This window comes from Chanodichthys erythropterus, chromosome 17 (assembly GCF_024489055.1).
Source record: "Chanodichthys erythropterus isolate Z2021 chromosome 17, ASM2448905v1, whole genome shotgun sequence".
NCBI lineage: Eukaryota > Metazoa > Chordata > Actinopteri > Cypriniformes > Xenocyprididae > Chanodichthys > Chanodichthys erythropterus.
In genome coordinates, this window is record NC_090237.1 from 19,396,795 (window position 1) to 19,415,477 (window position 18,683).

The 18,683-nt window shown below is 37.1% G+C and overlaps 1 protein-coding gene across 9 annotated transcripts in view; it reads left to right on the forward strand.

Annotated features, from left to right (window-relative positions):
* The window catches only part of bcas3 (BCAS3 microtubule associated cell migration factor), a 256,386-nt gene that overhangs the window by 39,818 nt on the left and 197,885 nt on the right, over window positions 1-18,683 (forward strand). For all 9 annotated transcript variants that reach the window (XR_010892170.1, XM_067365260.1, XM_067365262.1 and 6 more), the window contains exons 13-14: window positions 159-252; window positions 15,963-16,096. Coding sequence is in view for 8 of the 9 variants with exons in the window: in XM_067365260.1 (XP_067221361.1) it covers window positions 159-252; window positions 15,963-16,096 (228 nt within the window). In the remaining variant the exon portion in view is untranslated. The remainder of the gene's footprint in view (window positions 1-158; window positions 253-15,962; window positions 16,097-18,683) is intronic.

Sequence of the window (18,683 nt, forward strand, 5' to 3'; positions counted from 1 at the left end):
TAAATCTTATGTAACTGTGAAGATCAGATTGCACAGGCATTGTAGAGCCAATGACCAGCTCTGTGTCTAAAACACTGAGACGTGAGGTAAACAAGAAGTCAGGCTGTATTTATGTGGCTTCATCAACTTACTGTAGCTTTATTGTGTGTATGTTTCAGGTTCTTGTTAGTGAGGATTCTGATGGAGAAGGAGTGATTGCGCATTTTCCAGCACATGATAAGCCTATATCCTGCATGGCGTTTAACCCGAGTGGTAAGTGAACACCTCATTTTGATGCCTCACTGAGTCCTACCAAAGCACAAAACTCCAGGAACTTGGGTGGCAGGCATTTACATGGTCTTAAAGGGGACATGTTGTGGATGTTTCTTGTTCTTTTGAATGAAAACAGTTTTATATAGAATGCAGATGCATTCTGTTCACTACACACAGTTCCCTCCCTAGTCAACCCAGATCATTTAGACCAAGCTGCTCTGATAACCGACTTGGTACAGCACTGGTACATGGAGGTAGCCAATCATAACTAGGGTTGGGAATCGTAAGAAATTTTTCATTAAAATTATTAAACAACTAATTAAAAAATAGTGGTAAGGGATAGGGATGGGTATCGTTTGAATTTTAACGATTCTGATTCTGCTTATCGATTCCGATTCTTATCGATTCTTGTTATTCTTATTCTCCTTCACATTTTTAAAAAAATGAGCAGTTGCAACAAATAAATACAACTGATCAAATATACGATTGAAATGAACAGTGTTTTAAGATTTTCAGGTATTCAGGTTCAGAAACTAATCAAACGTAAAATAACACTGCTTTTTATAGAGAACATTTACATTACAAATATAGTTACAAAAGTTATTCAGTTATTCAGAGTGATTTTTCTCTGTCTTTTGTTGTTTGATTAGTGTTATTATAGAGACTGCAGCAGGAATGTTAGGCTGCTGTCACTTTAAGAGCTGTACGGATCTATTCAAGCACGAGACGACTTGCACACAATTTTCTGTGCTACACACACATCCAAAGTGCGCTCACATAAAAAGTGATTTTAAACCATTCAAGCGCGAGACAACTCGCACAAGTCTTTTTTGCTTGAATGGTTTTAATTAAATTAAAATGCACACACAGGAACTGATAAGAAGAATCTAAATGCACATTTCTTATCGAATCATCGGTTCTTGGAAACTTTGGAACCGGTTCTAAAATGGAACCGGTTCTAAAATGGAACCGGTTCTAAAATGGAACCGGTTCTCGATACCCATTCCTAATCATAACAATGTGTTAATTCATTTAGAAGCAGCCTGTGTAAACAGATAGTTCATCCAGAAAATATTTTTTTTTACGTTGTTCCAAACCTGTACATTTTCTTGCTCACATGGAACACAACTGAATGTTCTAAATAGAAATGCTGACACTACTGTTTTCTATATAATAGAAGTGGATTGGACTGTATATATTTCAAGTAAATATGTATTGTATATATTTCAAGTCTTCTAAAGTTATACAAATTGGGGTATACAAATAAACAATGTACAAATGAAATTTTGGGGTGAATTATTCATTGAATTCTAAGGGTGGACAATGCAGGAAGGCTTGTCAAATATTATAAAGGGACTTCAAGGGGGGAAAATAGAATGATACAAACCTGCAGAACATGGTCCATTTGAGAAGGAGATGTCGGTGTTAGTCATGTCACCTTTTTGCATGTAACCTCATCTTGTTCCCTAAATGTTACTGTCTGCTTAGCCCTTGAGATCATGTGAGATCTGTTGTTCTATAAAGCAGCCTTTGTGTGTCTTCTGGAGAAACTGCCCTCTAGCATATCAGTCACTGTCATTTTCCCCTCCTTTTCCTCTCTATCCATCCTTATCTTTCTTCCCTCTTGTCTCTCTTTAACACGTAGTGGAATATTGAGTTCTCATTGATCTTGTTCATGTCTGTCTCTCCTGAAGTGTATTGAGGTAACAAAGCCTTCGGCCTCTTTTGGATGAAATACACTAAGCACTGAAAAACCCGTCATCTCAAAGATGAGAAGAGCTGTAATGTCTTTACTCTATTCAGAAGGCGTAGTCAGCCACGTCAAAACATGCTTTAGTCATCATGAGGGCTGTTATGCATTACTTGTTGCATTTATCACCTTGATTTTTTTTTTTTTTTTTTTTTTTTTTTACATTCAGGATTTTAGAATTACTATTTTTTTCTTCTGCTTGAGTACTTTTTAGTTGATGTGTCTGGAGCACTAAGCTATGGCTCCAACCATTCTTTGGGTTTTATGAAAAAATACAGTAACACTAAAGCTGGAATGTCCTCAACCTGACCTTGAACGAGCATCTTGGCTCATTTTGATAGGCAGTTATCTGATCACTTTTTAATTTTACATATAGTCATGTTTGTTTCTCCGGATATCCAGTCAAGTCACAATGGCTCATTGTGAGGCGTGTGTTGCAGATTGAAGGCCCTTCTAATAAGAAGGTGCTGAAAGCTACTGATAGCCATTGCCCTAAGTGAAATCCTTCACATATCTGTTCTTACTAACAAACACTGGGAGACTCCATTGAGGATGAGTCATGGTGTACATAAGTATACACCTCTGGGTTCAGATGTTTTGTGCATCATGTTACTGAAAAATTATAAGGAAATGTTGCATATCTTAGTAGATCAAAACATTCCTGATAGATGTTCTGCCTCAACCGCAAAATATTGAACTGATGCCAAGCCATGCCATAAAACTCGGGCCTGTGAGCCACGACTGAGCTTGGGAGTGGTGATATTATAAAGAGGATTTATGCAAAGAGTAGTTTAGAGCAAATAGATATAACTTATTAATTTTTGATTGATTCATTAATTCATTTTTAAAAAAATAAATAAATAAATAAATTATAAAACAGTGTTGACATTCACTTTGTTCTACATTTTAATTGCATTTTATTTATGTTTTATTAAAATTATAGTGCTGTACTGTTATTGTCATTGTCTCTTTTGTTTCAAATTAACTTATTTCTATTTTTGGAGAAACATTTGTGATTTTTTTTTTTATTAATCCATTAGAACAAAAAAGGCCAAAAATGGCTAGACACTAAGCTTTTAATTGTGTTAACTACATATTATTGGTCAGAAAATTAGCACAATGTAAGCAAATGCAAATTGAAATGCAAAAAAAAAAAAAAAAAAGCCACTGCTGTCTCAAGGAAACATCAAAGACAGAATGAAGTTTTTTGGCAGAAATTTGGAAGTTGTCTGTGGAGTGATGAATCACACAATGAAACACAAGTTTCATGGTGATGCACCAGAGCAGAGCCTTTTCAAAATCTGTTGAGAAATATAGTAATAAATGCATCTCTACCACAATGAAGCATGGTGTCATTGTTGGGGAGTCTATTTAGCTGTTGGTATTAGTGAGCTACTTCACTGAAAAGTCTTTTAATACTTTGGAGTCCAGGAGAATATTGCAGAATGACTTTTTTCCTACATTTGAAAAGTTATCTAAAGAGGAATGATCAGATGTTATTTTTCAACAAGTCCATCAGGCTCATATTTTGGCCTGGTCAGAGTGCAGATTTGAACCCTATAGTGAATATTTAGTCTCAAATTAATCTCAAACTAACTAGGAGACATTTTTCAGCTACTCATGAACTGTTTGAAGCCATTAACATTCAATGGAACAACACTGACTCTTCTTCCTGTAAAAAGCTGTCTGCAAGTTTACCCACACAGCTTAAACATTTAAAGAAAACAAAGGGGAAGGCTATTCCATGCTAAGTTGCTTTATCTACAGTATTTGTGCAATTTTTGCTAATTTCCTGAAAAGAAATTTGTGATTAAAATAGTTAAGACCATTAAAAGACCACTAAATATTTTGCCATATTATTGACTTGACAAATTCTTTTTGCCCAGGAGCGTAAAAAAATATCTAAACATTGTTTTTTTTCTTTGGGTAAAACAAACAGGCTTTGTTTGCTTTTAGTAATTGTAGTTTTTTGTGCTAATGTACAAAATGCATAAATTCTAATCTCAGTTTGGAAGCCCCATGTTCTTATCCTTGGTTTTTCAACATTATTAAACTATTGCATTCTTTTGCTTTTGTTTCTCCTCTAAGATGAGGAAAGAAAATGCAGTGAATTAGACAGTTCTAATTAGATTGTACTGATCTGGCTTTGGACATAGCTTGTTTGTCTCTAGGTGGCGCTATTGGTTAACCTGTAGACCTCAGAGTAGTAAGCCACCTTTTTCCCCATTAGTATGTGTAGAGCAGAAGGTGTAGGTGAAGTCAGTGTCTCACCACCACAACTGCACTGGGACTCTCAGCCCAGAAGTCATTTTATCTTTATGAGTCAGTTAGAGAAAAAGCTAGGGATCGCAGCGCAAAGCAAACATACAGTCAACTATCAAGGCCTGCTCAGGGACATTACTTCTACAAATATTAATACAAATGTGTGTTTTACTTAGATCATCAACAAATTGAAGGTCTCAGTAAAAACAAATTTGACACCATAACTGTTATATTGATCGGAAATGCTAAAGAGAGTCAGAAGAGAATTATGTGCTTGATAAGGATGGCGTGAAAGCAAGTGTGAAAGATGAGTCAAATTTTTCAGCAAAAGTGTGTTTGTGAATTTATAGCTTTCAGAGAGTTACGTTGTATTTAATCATTATATATGTCTCTAAACAAAATATGCTTCCTTCTGACACATAAAACATGTTATAGCTATAGAAAATGTTCTTGAAAGAAGCCTCTCATGATCACCCAGGCTAAAATTTTAAGTTGTAATTCATTCCTGTGATGGCAAAGCTGAATTTTTAGTATCATTACTCCAGTCTTCAATGTCACATGATCCTTCAGAAATCACTCTAATATGCTGATTTGGTGGTGAAGAAACATTTCTTATTATTAGCAATGTTGAAAACAGTTGTGCTGCTTAATATTTTTGTGGAAACAATGATTTTCAGGTTTATCTGAGGAATAGAAAGTTAAAAAAAGAACATTTATTTGAATTGAGTGTCTTTCCTTTCACTTTTGATAAATTTAATGCATCCTTGCTGATTAACAGTATTAATTCCTTTCAAAATAAAACCTTACAGACCCCAGTCTTTTGAACGGTTGTGTGAGTGTGTGTATATATATATATATATATATATATATATATATATATATATATATATATATATATATATATATATATATATATATATATATATATATGTATATATATATATATATATGTATATATATATATATATATGTATATGTGTGTGTGTATATAATGTGAAATTATTGAAAGTACAAATCCAACCAAGCTAAATTGAATCACAACTTTTGGTTCGCTCTATCTCATGTGGAGGGTTAATGTAATGTTTTTAGTTACTCTTTCACTGAAGATTGTCCCAGCCCTGGTTCCTCGAGTGCTGAGCCCCAGCATGGCCCTTTATCAGGCGTCCTCTGCCCTCATGTGGAGAGTGCTCTGGGGTGACTTGTTTTAGATAACAGCGGGGTGCTGTGAACTTCAAACAGTTTAACCTTTACCTGTCAGCTTTATTCAGAAATAATGGGATGTGTCTGTTATCACCTCATTTGCTCGGGCATAAATCGAAAGGGCTATAATAATTGTTTTGAGTTATGAAATTGTTTGGCACCAGGAAGGCTGGAAGAAATCCCTGTAGTCCTTGATACAGAAAAGAGTCTCCAGATATGCTGACTAACAAGGTCAGGCTGAGCATTCCCCGTGACCGGTGTTCACATCCATGCTGTAATTTACGTTCCTGACATCATTAACACATGATCAAAAACAGCTCTTTGAGATTTGCAAGAAATGCCCTCTCAGCACTGTGAAGGAGCGTGAACGGCAGCTGGATTTTTAAGTGAGAAGTATAGCCTCGTCCGCCTAGCCTGGCTTGTCCAAAATTAACTATGTTAAAGCCACTGGAAAGTGTCACTCTGGCCTCAGGGCCGACCGCAGCTCTATCCGGACGGTTTTGATTTCAGTGAGTGAAAAGGCCGACTTGAAAAGAAACAATGTGGTGTCTTGACATTGACTGGAACGTGTAAACCTCCACCAAAAAAAAAAAAAAAAAAAAAAATCAAAAGAGGAAATCCAACTCAACAGTGTGTGTTGGACAAAAAACAAAAGGGCGAGGGTAGAAAATGGCGGCCAGTTGGGTAGCTGGCGCTTGTTCTGTGGTGTTGGAGCTTCTATTCATAGGCACATAATTAAAGGATGCTGCTTCGAACAGCGGCGCGCAGGACTCACTTTAGCCAGAGTATCTGTTTTTCGCTCCTTGTCCTCTCCTGCTCCCTCCTCTCCTCTTTGAGGATGTTTCAACAAAGTTTAAGTGACGCTAAACTGGTCTTAATCGATAACAGAGTAAGCGATTGGTGTAAGGGCACAGTCGCGTGCAGTGCGAGGGTGGACAGGTCTCACGGCCCATGAGACTCACTGTAATTCCACTCAATCACGAAACTGATAAGCATCAAGGAATCTGCTCTTGCGAGGCAGCTTAGTTTAGCCCAGTTCATTCTGGCAAGTGTTTGCTTGCGGGCTCTTAAAGGGAAAGGGTGATCTGAAGAGCCTGTTTGTCTGTTGCGGATGTGGCCTTTCTAGCACCCACTCCCATGAGTCACTCACAGACACAGGGTTATGATGTAAAAAAGAAATATTTAAAAGAAAAAGAAATTTAGTTTTTAACTATTAAATCAAATGAGATATAAAAAAAAATGTAAAATATGTTCTTGCTTCTTTTTGGAACATTATCTATGGAAGCTTGTTTCTGCCATGAAATAAAAAATAAAAAAGGTAATTGGGACTTTTTCTAAATTGTGAGTTATAAAGTCAGAATTGCATGAAAAAAAGTCAGAATTGCGTGATATTTTTTTGTTAACAATTGTTTATTGGGCCCCCCCCCCACATCCAAAGGCAAAGAAACCAAAGAACACAACCATACAAATCCAGAACCCACCCCCAGTAGACCTTAAGAAAGCAGACATACAGTACAAACACAGAAGGAAGACAAAATGAATAAATTAATTAAATAAAAATGGGAAAAAAATCAGGTTTACATAGATGTTAAAAAAGTTGAGACAATATCAAAAGCAGCATGCCATAAATTCAGTCTTAACATTGGATCCATGCAGACGAGAAGTTGAGAGTTCCATTGAAATAATGTCCAACAAAGACACTGTCCACGTTCACTTGTGTGAGGAGGATTCCAACAGTTGACTAACATTTTTTTTGCCGCTGTGAGAGTGGCTAACAGTAAACATCTTTGTTGAGTGGATAATACAAGGTCCCCAAAATCATAAAAAAAAAATAAAAAAAAAAGAGGCGTGGAGGATATTAAGTCAGAATTGCGAGTTATAAAGTCAGTCCAGGGAAAAAAGAGTTTATCTCAATTCTGACTTTATAACATGCAATTGCAAGTTATACTCGCAATAGTGAGAAAAAAGTCAGAATTGCGAGTTTATATCACACAAATCTGACTTTATAACTCACAATTGCGAGTTTAAATCAGAATTGTGAGATGCAAACTCACAATTTCGAGAATTCGAGAAAAAAAGTCAGAGAAAGAGGTGGCAGAAACAAGCTTCCATAATTGTCAGATTATTTTTAAGATTTTTCTTGTGGAGTCTGCCAGCTTTATTGCTGCAAAAGTTATAAAATGTAAACACCCCCCCCCCCCCCCCCCCCCAATACACACACACACACACACACACACACTTTTTTCCCCCTAAGTCAGCGACATCCTGTGTTTTTCCTTCAGGTTATAATAAGCCATATCTTCACACAGAGGGAGCAATTAAGTATGAATCTGAACTGCTTCATTGAAAAAGCTTGTTTGTTGGGTTTAAAATCTATCATTTGGTAAGATTCACACATGAAACTCTCTCCCTTTCTCTCTGTGTGTGTGTGTGTGTGTGTGTGTGTGTGTGTGTTTGTGTGTGTGTGTGTTTTTTTTTTTTTTAATGGGGCTGTGACTGTGTATCACATTCCATTTTGCGCCGTGCCTGAGCACAGTGGGACAGTCAGCAGGGATTAAGGGCCCAGGCTGAGACGTCGCCTTTAATGCACATTGCAAGCGAAGAGCAGGACATTAGTGGAATTTGCCTGGAGCATGAGCTCTATTTTATAATGGCATTATGAAATCTGATGATGTGCATATAGATTTTTTTCAGTGTTCTTTTTTGTTAATCTTTGAAATACATTTCCACCCCCCAGAGATAGGAATTCTGCACAATAGCTGTTAAAATCCCTGGCCGCTCCTCTGTTTGTGCTCTAATACTTTAAGAAGATTTTATTTTATTTTATTTTATTTTATTTTATTTTATTTTATTTTATTTTATTTTATTTTATTTTATTTTATTTTATTTTTTAATAAATGAAATAATATGAAATGAAGAGCTGACATTTTAGCCAAAGATGAACCAGCATGTTAACCACAAGATTTACTTAAATTACTACAAATGTGTATGATTTTCTGTTGTAGAAAAAACAGCAACAACAACAAAAACACATACAACAAACAAAGATATTATCCAGACATATTAACTGTCAAATAAGAAAAGCTAAAAGTTGTCTCTTAGCTGTTTTAATGCTGTTTCCAAAAGGTGGTAAAAATCGTGTCTTGGGACATCTGTACCTCAGTTTGTAGTTGTAAAACCTTGGTCAGGCGCTTTGGTTTCAAGGCTTCAATGGAAACATCCTCCTTGATCTCCCCTTTCATTTCTCATGACCTGAGCAGAGTTACTTCTCTTCTTCACCTCTACTTTCTAGTTTGTTTTTGTAGGAATGATTGCATGTGTGGACCACGTTTTTGCTGACAGCTTTATGCTTTTATGCTCAGAGGGTTTTTAGCAGTTGTATTAGTTAGTTTGGCTTTAGTCTCCAAAAGCTTCAACAGATTCCCAAGGAACATCCGACGTTAGTTTTCCAAACACCTCAGCTGCAATGAATGATCCATTGTCCTGAGAAAATCTTAAGGTCATCCCTCAAATTAAGGGCATTAACATTGAAGCGCAGCATAAAGAATTGTGGAATCGTATTTGCTGTGGTAAATGTTTCAGAGGATTAATTAGCTAACAGAACCCTTTAAAATAAAAGAGAGCACTGAAATGGAAAGAGATTATAGCGACTGTCTGTTTCCTGAGAAAGGATTACTTTTTCCATACTCCTCCTTTCTGCAGTCAGACTCTTATCTAGAGATTGCGGTTTAGCTCATTTATTTGGGGCTTTTAAAAATCACAAAAAGGCCTGTTTTAGGCTGACTAAGCTTTTCAAGGAGACTGTGCTTCTCTACCACTGAGCATAAAATAGATTTGTACTGCTGTCAAGCATCAACTGCATTTTGTGGCCGTAGACAGATCCACAACAAGAACCTAAGAGAGTGATTTCAGGCCTGCATAAATTGTTACCTAAAGACTGAGAGATAAAAGGCAGTGTTCACAATTGGCACACACAAAATGCCTTACACATTTTTTTTTTTGGTACATAATGTTGTCATTTGCCCTGCAGCAAATTGTAAGAATGATAATCTGACTGGTTAACAAAAATTCTATAACAGTTGTAACAAAATTATGTTTTCTCTCAGAACTCAGTGCCAACAAATAGGGAAATGGTCTTCATTTTACTGTTACAGGTGTTTGACATTACACATCTGTTTTAAAATATTTAACTCTTTTTCTTTTCTTTTTTTTAAGATGTTATTACAAAATGTTTCCACCGAGGAGGCAAGGGAGGCAGTGTCTCCTCAAAAAACTGGATAAGAAAAGAATTAATATTACAAAAATAAATGTACAATTCAAAAGTGTAGAAGTCACTAATTTTTACAAAGGAATACTGTCCAACAGCTACACTCACAGGTAAACCTCTCAGCTCATTGACTTATAACAGACCCCCCAAAGCATGTGGTGGGTTTAGTGTGCGGTAATTCAGAATTACATCTTCAGGTACATCTAAAGGTACATCTTCGTGTCTGTGACCAGTGTTTACTGAGATTGATGACTGATGATCCGAAAATAAGTTGACTTATAAAAAGAACAGCTGAACATTAGTTCACAAATAATATAAATTGTTTAAATTGTTACTGCCTTTAGTTATTATTTTGGAATAAATGTAAAAAAAAAAAAAAAAATGCATAAACAATTACAATGCAGTGTAAAAATACAAAATAGAATTGTCTCTTTTTTATGTGTGTTATTTATAAATATTAGGGCTGGGAGGTGATTAAACTTTTTAATCTAATTAATTACATAATGTGGCGATTAATTAATCTAATTAATCGCAAATTTAGTTGAGAAATTATCCCCCAAAGATAATCTGAAGTCGTTATTGTGTAAAGCATCAAATAGACATTACAAAAAGTAGATACAGAAAGAAATATTTTATTTGATTCAACATCGAATTTACTGAGTAAATGATGACTATATCTTTATTTTTTTTATTTTTATCAAAATGGAAATATGAACTTGAAAACAAACATATGGTCAACTGATATTTTATGAATAATTTTCTTAGAGAAGTTGATTAGTATATAGAAGTTAATATAGTGTCCTCATGGCTCGCTCTACTCTGGATATTACGTGTGGGCACCAACCGGCAGAAACATAAATAAGCAGCTATTGTCAAATATGTGAACGTGATTTGTTATTTAAATCATGTCAGTTGATCTATAACGTGCGATAGGTGCTGCCACCTAAGCCAAAGTGCGAAAGCACATTTGAAACTTTCTGATCTTACTGGTGTTGTTGTACGGGTTCAAATCGATCACCTTTCATATTTTGAATTTTATGGACATTCTAAATGCATTCTGTAGGCTATAACACACAGTGAGTTGTTGCCCTGCATCATATTCATCATCAGTCAACTGGATGAAATGTAAGACGACCTATAGGTCTAGGGGCTGAGCAAGTGTGTTAAATGTGTTGAACAATTTAGTGTTATTTTTTCCCCCGTAATTAATCTAATTAACGCATTATATTCCCAGCCCTAATATATAATATCTATCTATCTATCTATCTATCTATCTATCTATCTATCTATCTATCTATCTATCTATCTATCTATCTATCTATCTATCTATCTATCTATCTATCTATCTATCTATCTATCTATCTATCTATCTATCTATCTATCTATTTTTTATATATATTTTTTTATTTATATATATATATATATATATATATATATATATATAAAATGTATATATGTATATGAATTACTTATGACTTATATACTCACATAGTATACTCAATTTGTATTGAAAAAAAATTTAATTGATTTCAATAAATAGCATCTGATTAATTCCAGAAAAGACTGATGACTATCATTAAACAGATTTCCCCCCACATTCAGCTCAGGAAATGTGAGTAAAAAGTGTGCAGATTCTGTGTTGGCCTAGTGATAACCTACACTTCCATCCTTCCTTAATGGATGTGACCTCATGGTCACCTTGGTTACACTGATTCTGTAGAAGGCGAATTTCGTTGAAGTGTTGTATTCAAGTAATGATTGCCTCCTGCCGAGAAAAGGTCTTTATGATCTATTAATATTCAAGCGCTTACAGGTGGTATGGCTGTAAAGCAAATACATAAACATTCTCCTTCGTTACACTTGAATGTGCATCAAATGAACCATAGGCACCTTTTTCCTCCTCCCACCTAGTTTTTCCCCCTCCCTTCCTCAAAGCTCTCAATTGAATTGTGGATGTGGTTTCGTAGCTAAGAGCGTTGAGTGCCTCTCCAAGCCAGCATGCCCACAGGAGCAGTGTACCATGTTTAAAGAGCATATCCTTGGTACCAACGTGCCTAGATAAACAGTATCCCTGGCCACACAAGCCTGTGAGACGTGCTCACAAGCCCCCTCTGGAATCCGCAGCAGTCATCCCTGCCGCCCAGAGGAATGGAAACTGGAGACGGCATTACATCTGCCTGGCTCACCGCGAAACACTGCACAGTCACTGCGCCAGGCCCCAATCTGCCACCCCGTCCTCGACTCCACACACACACACACACACACACACACACACACACACACACACACACACACACACACACACACACACACATATACAAACACAAGCCGCCTCCAGGTTGGGATCAAACAGCCCAGCTTTTAGAAGTTCTCACTTAGTCTGTAAAAGATTAACAAGTTATTGACTGCATGTTGACCCATGCCGGTCTCCTCCTCTCCATCGTACTGTTATCTGATGGTTGGAGTGAGGGTGGCCTCTGGACTAAGTGAGTGTTGCTCGCTCCAGGCTTGAGTGGGCGGCTTTGATGTGAGATGTGCAACCTTGTGTGTGTGTGTGTGTTCCACAGCTTTCATAAACACCTCCACAAGTGCAGCATGACAGAAGAGGAGGCCGTCCAGTGGACTCACAAAGGACCACAAACACACACGCACACACTGTTGTGCTTTTACAACTAATGCGGGCAGCCACAAGGACAAAACACAGTGATTGATGTGTTTATTTGTTCTTTTTTTCTCGCATAAAGTTCGTGTCTGCGGTATTAGAGCACACCGATTCCCAGTGTCCGCCCTTTAACGGTTTATCCACATGTTTATAATTTGAGATTTCCTCTTTTTCAAAGGTCTTAGGCAAGTGTTGTTAATTTGAAAGGGATACTTTTGTTTCAGTTCTCCGACTTTGCCAAGTTGGAGGCCTCTGCTTGTCGGGCTGCTGAGATCATTGGAGTCGGTCGGGAAGAATAGCTCAGACACTTTTGAAATAAAACATTGCTGTGCGGAGATTTAGCAGATGTTTTGTTTAAAGACTTGTTAGGGGGAGAACAACAAAACACTATGAAAAAGGAAGCCATGGTCACTCTCTACAGCTTTTGGTGCTGACTTAAGTTTGTTTGGTGTCAAATTTTGGTTTGTTGAATTGTGTGTTTGTAAAACAGCCAAATCTGCTTGAAAAGGGTGTTCTGGATTACGTTTCATATACTGCGGTTTGTTTCGCAGTTGATATGAACGCAATCCGTCCTAACTTGTGGAAGTGAACTGCTTCTAATGATGTACGATTTTAGAAGTTTTGAAATACAAATTAACAAACCTTTCAATAAAACAGAAAGTGCATCCTGTTTGATTTCTTTATTTTGCAAAGTTTTCTTGTTATTGTGAGTTTACATAAATAAAGTACACCCTTTACATTTTCGAATGATGTATTACTCTTTTTTTTTTTTTTTTTTTTTTTTTTTTTAAAGTATTTTAAATGCAAGTGATTGCGCTGGCGCCCCAGATCTTGCAGTAAGCGCTCAATTTACGTTAGCTTCCACCCTCTGGATATGCGTACTAATAATAAATTATCTAGGATAATGTTAGAGCGAGCAGCCATGTAAAGTTGCTACTTCTTACATGTTTCAAATAATAAGCCATATTTGAGGTCGTTAGATGATAGGCGAGCGTTTGGAATTCCTGCCTGACATACTGTAATTACCACATGGATTCACTGTTATCGATCTGTCCCTCAGGGACTGCGTGACTTTGCCACTTGTTTTTTTTCCTGCGACTAGCCGACTAATAAAAGCTTCTTCTACTCGACTAATGATTAGTCAACTATTAGGGGGCAGCCTTAACTATATGTTTACACACATTGGGCCAAATTTACTAACAACTTGCACCAGCGCAAACCCTTTTTTGCCGTAAAAAAAAACTAAAGACATGTAATGAAAAAATTGTGCTGAAAAGGCACAGTTATTTTTGCAGCTGACCTTATTGCATATACATTTGTAGGAGTTTCCCATTCAGATGCAAAATTTATGGCAGGAGAGTATTTAAATATATCACACAAGGTGATTTACTAGGTTTTACTAGGTTTTACTAGTCAATTTACTAGTATTTGTGGCGCTATTTAACACCCAGAAAAGCATGTCTTAAACCATTTTGCGCCTGTGTTGTTAGTAGATCACCCGCCTCTGATTATCAGCAGCTCTGCTATGATCCAGTTGCTTCTGTGTTCTTTAATTTGAGCATTGTCAGTAGATTACGCACAGAAAATTCCACTCCCATTGGCGCTTTTATGGAATTGTGGTCTCACACTAATTTGCCCTATTTAGTAAATCTGGCCCATAGTGTCTTGTTAAAAGTCATAAATATATATATATATTTTTTGCCTTGAGGACGAGGTGTTATAAATAGGATGTGTCAAAAATTGCTTTAACATCTCAGGTTCCTAAAATTTTATGGAAGCTTACCAGCACAGAGTAGCTCTCTTTTTAATTTAGCTTCCCACAGGCTAACCAACTGACGCCTCTTTGCGAGGCCCTGTATTTCGACAAGGCCACAAAAGCCCCAGCGCTTGGTTTCCATTCTCCACTGGCTTTTGGAGAACAGAGTGTACCATCAGCAAACTTGTGTCCCAACAAGCTGGCCAAGCCTCATCTGTCAAAACCAGGGTGAGCGCGAGAGCGGCAGGGCGGCGGGGTGAGGGAGAGGAAGCTCCCAGATAAACATACCGCAGCGCCTAAACTCCTAATCACTCTGCGCTTCCGTTTGTAGCCTCTATAATTAGAAGGCACTCTTTTCCATGTATTCCCAGTTGACGCAAATGCTTCTTGTGGCTTGGCACCTCATTTGGGGCGTGGGTTAGTTTATGGCCGGGCCATAACTTGGTTTAGTCTTCTGATACAGCATAAATAGCTAACCGCTGTCTTCTTCACTGGCCGACTCTGTTTTTCTTTTTTGTTGGCGCAATCTCAGCGTGACCCTTTCCTTCGCTGCCGCAGCCCATTCCCCTTGCTTCCTGTCTTACCGCTCAATGAGATGGCAAAGCCACACCTAAAGCAGATGCGAAGTGTGAAAATGAAAATAACGTAGGCAGAAATAGGGCAGATGAGCTCACTTAGGACTGCTGCTGTTTCATTGTTGTACATGTGGGAGATTGGCTGGTCTTCCAACATTATCCTCCTTTTTAGATTTGTCAGACCACCCAATAAATGCTCACCATAAATTAAACCCCTCTGTGAACTTGGCATTAGAGATTCAGCATTGGAAAATCACTAATTATTGTCATCTTAAATTACAGCAGTGAGATCGAGTGCCAGTGGCTAAATCCATCTTAATCGTAGTGTTGGAGAAACTTTCCAAAGCGGTAGTGACCAGACTTTCATGTGTGTGGAAAATAGCCTGTAGAGCTGTCACACTGTTTTTAGGAATAAGTTGTATGCGGGGTTACGTTGCCATGAAGGGTCGCTTGTTTTTTTTTTCTTGTGCTGTGGTTTAGTAAGTGTGTTGTTTACAGTAAGAGCTTATACTTTCTGTAGTTTCACTAACTTCAAATAAAAGTGGGAAAATGAGAGGCCCTGTCATCAGAGGTTCCACTTGGGTTCTCCTGCGGTTGTGTTTAAAACAGACCCACATACTCTGGCCCTGAAGCTGAGGGAAGATCATGGCATGCAGTTAATTCTAGAACACAAGTTGCAGTGGAACACGACTGCCCTTTACAACCATGTAAACGTGTCTCATGAAATGCTTAGTACTTGAAAGCAGTCTGGAGGCCATTGTTTTGCATTGTGTTTTTCTTGGTTTAAGCCTGTTGCATTGAAGCAAGTAAAGTGTTGAAATGATTCTGTATATATGTTTAGAGTAGACCACAAAATGAATGAACATTTTTGGCCCTTCCTGACACTTTCATTTGATAGTTTGTTGGAGCACATGGACTAATCGCTAGACCATAGTTCAGAAAGATTGAATTGATTTTAGTCACATTACTGGCCCAAAATCCAAATGGTAAACCAAAGAAAATTTAACTAGTTCTGAAAAAATTGACTTCATAATTAGGGTGCATAATTAGCATGAACGTATAACACTAGCTACAGGAAGTAAAACATTTGCGTAGTGTCAGGAAGTGGACAAAAATGCTGCGTTACTTGCATTGAGTGGTCCATATTAATCACAGAAATGAATGCAAAAGTAGTGTTTGATTGATAGTGCTAAGAAGGTATGCTATAGTAAAATAAATGGCTCTTCTTTGATTCTCAGGTATGTTACTGGTGACCACAGACACCCTTGGCCATGACTTCCACGTTTTCCAAATCGTGACTCACCCATGGGCATCTTCCCAGAGTGCAGTTCATCATCTATACACTCTTCACAGAGGAGAGACTGAGGCTAAGGTAAGAATACCTGTCAATGTCGCCATTTGCATAAAAGCATTTCCTTACTTTCAGCACTGTCCTTTAGTACATACATATGGTACAAATACATAAACTTGTATACTCCAAATGGAAGATGTATCAACAACAACAAAAAGAAGCGGTTCAAGTAAAACATGGACAGTGTGGGATATTAAGTCAAACTTCAAAGCTCCCCATCCCATCCCTTGCTTTCACACACATGCCTATGTACGCTCACTGCACGCTATTTTCGGGGGAGTTATTGAGATGAAATATTGCCTTTCCGGACTCTTTTAATCATTAGCATAATCATTTAAAGTCTTTGTGGGCCACCCACAACTGTTTACGGTTGCCTGTGCTTGTATGGTTCTGGAAATGTGCAATTTGAACATGCTTTTCATCGTCGGTGAATCCCTGCGTGTTATCTAAATACTGTCAAGAGACATAAGGCTTGGTACCACTGAGCTCCAGCACTGCTGTCTCAGGCTCTTTTGTAGTGTGTAGGGCAGTGTGTGTTAGACAAAATGTGTGCGCATATGACCCATCTGATTGATCTTAAACATGAATATGAGATACATGACCTCTTGCTACTGTGTTATATATGCAAAATATGAGCATGACTGTATTCTAAAATTGTTTCTCTTCAAAATGAATATTTTTTTAAGTTTAGTCAGTTCTTGACTTTCTTGACTTTTTTGTAGCAATCTAAAGACCTAGTTACTGTTCAACTGTCTACCAACTAAAGGTTAAGGCTTTTCCATAGTCGCAGCATATGATTTTTTTTTTTTTTTTTTTTTGTACCTGGAGAACATTTGCCCCCAGTACAAAGCAAAATTACAAAGATCCACATGAAATATTTGTGCTCTCAGCAGTTAGTCTTTGCTTATTCTAAAACTTCCTCCCCTGTGGCTCCCATGTTCAGTTTTCAACACTCTGGAATCTGAAGACCTGAAACTATTAGTGTTGTCAATGTGTTTTCAATCACCATGGCTGAAAAAAAAGAGAAAAGTTGCTAAAAATACCTCAGACGGCTGGTGAGAGCTTAGATTGTGCTCCTGACCGAGCTTTTACTCTTGCACCTTGGGGTCAAGCTTGGGGCTTGTAACACCTATGATATCTTAGGCTATAAGGTCACAGATGAGAGGACATTCCCACTGGGACAACATGGTCACGCTTGCGACTTTACACCACTCTTTTTTAAATCCCTGGAAATAGACTGTTGGCAGTGCTGAATATAGCCTCCTTAGATTTTCCCATTTCAGCCCATTTGGATTTTGTCCATCTGCTGTGAAAACTAGAACCGTTGTTTTTTTTTAACGCTTAGTGACAGCACATCTCTCCTCAAGTCATACAATTTAAAGTTATGCCGCAATTTTTATTTTATTTTATTTATTATTATTATTATTTTATTTTATTTTATTAGTCAAATTAAGGCAATGTATAGTGGTCTCAATCAAGATAATGGTCAAATCTACATGCCTTTTTTGTATTTTGTGTAACGTTACTCAGGTTGAATAGTTTAAGCGGACATCTAAGGACATGATCTGATCATTAGCATCTGCCAAGCCTTGGTAATCTATCTGGGTGCTTTAAAGTTTAATTTACTTTTGTGATCTATTGGGTTATTGCACAAATCAGTTTGGGAAATAACTGCAGTGATTTAGTTTTCCTTTCTCCTAAATGCTGTTTCATCCATTCAGCCTTGCAGCTGTTCCACCACAATATCTCCTTCAGTTGGCAAATTGTAAGGTTTTATTTGCTTAAGTAGAACTAATATTTATTCCGAAAGGACCTAGACCCTTACTTACTCAGCTAGTGTCATGTTTGGATATGCACACAAACCTGATCTCTGCTCTAGTTCATAGACTCACACTCTCACGTTCAATGTCTAAAAGCATGCCAGACATATTTCCCCAATTTAAATCCTTCTTTACATGACAAATATTAACACTGCAGAGGAATAAAAACTGTTTCACCATATGTTATTCTTCTATGAGTGCAATATAACTGCAGTACAATTAAGTGTTATGTCTATAGAAAGACTTGTAGTTTTTAACTCATATTGCCTTTATATATATGTAAAAAAAAATATATATATATAAAAAAAATTACTCTAAAAATGTACATATTATATATATAATATATATATATATATATATATATATATATATATATATATATATATATATATATATATATATATATATATATATATATATATATATATATATATATATATATAATATGTACATTTTTAGAGTAATTTTTTTTTTTGAAATCGCTTTGTCCCTTTACCCTTCAAGTGCACTCTGAGCCGGTCAAAAATGCAGAATTGCAAACTGGGTACTGGCCCGTGGGTGAAGTTTAAGTTCCTCTCGTTCCTGCTTCTCATATTGAAGGTGTGATTACCTTACCCAGCACCTCCAGGCACGGCAGAGAGCTGGAACTGAGTGTGTAAAACATTCTCATTTTCCCTCCTATGTGAGCACAGGGCCATGGTGGCCCACAGCTCTGCTGAGATGAGAAAGGTGGTTAATCTGTCACCGGCTCATGCCAGGTTTGCTGCCTGGCCACGCGTTGGCTTTGA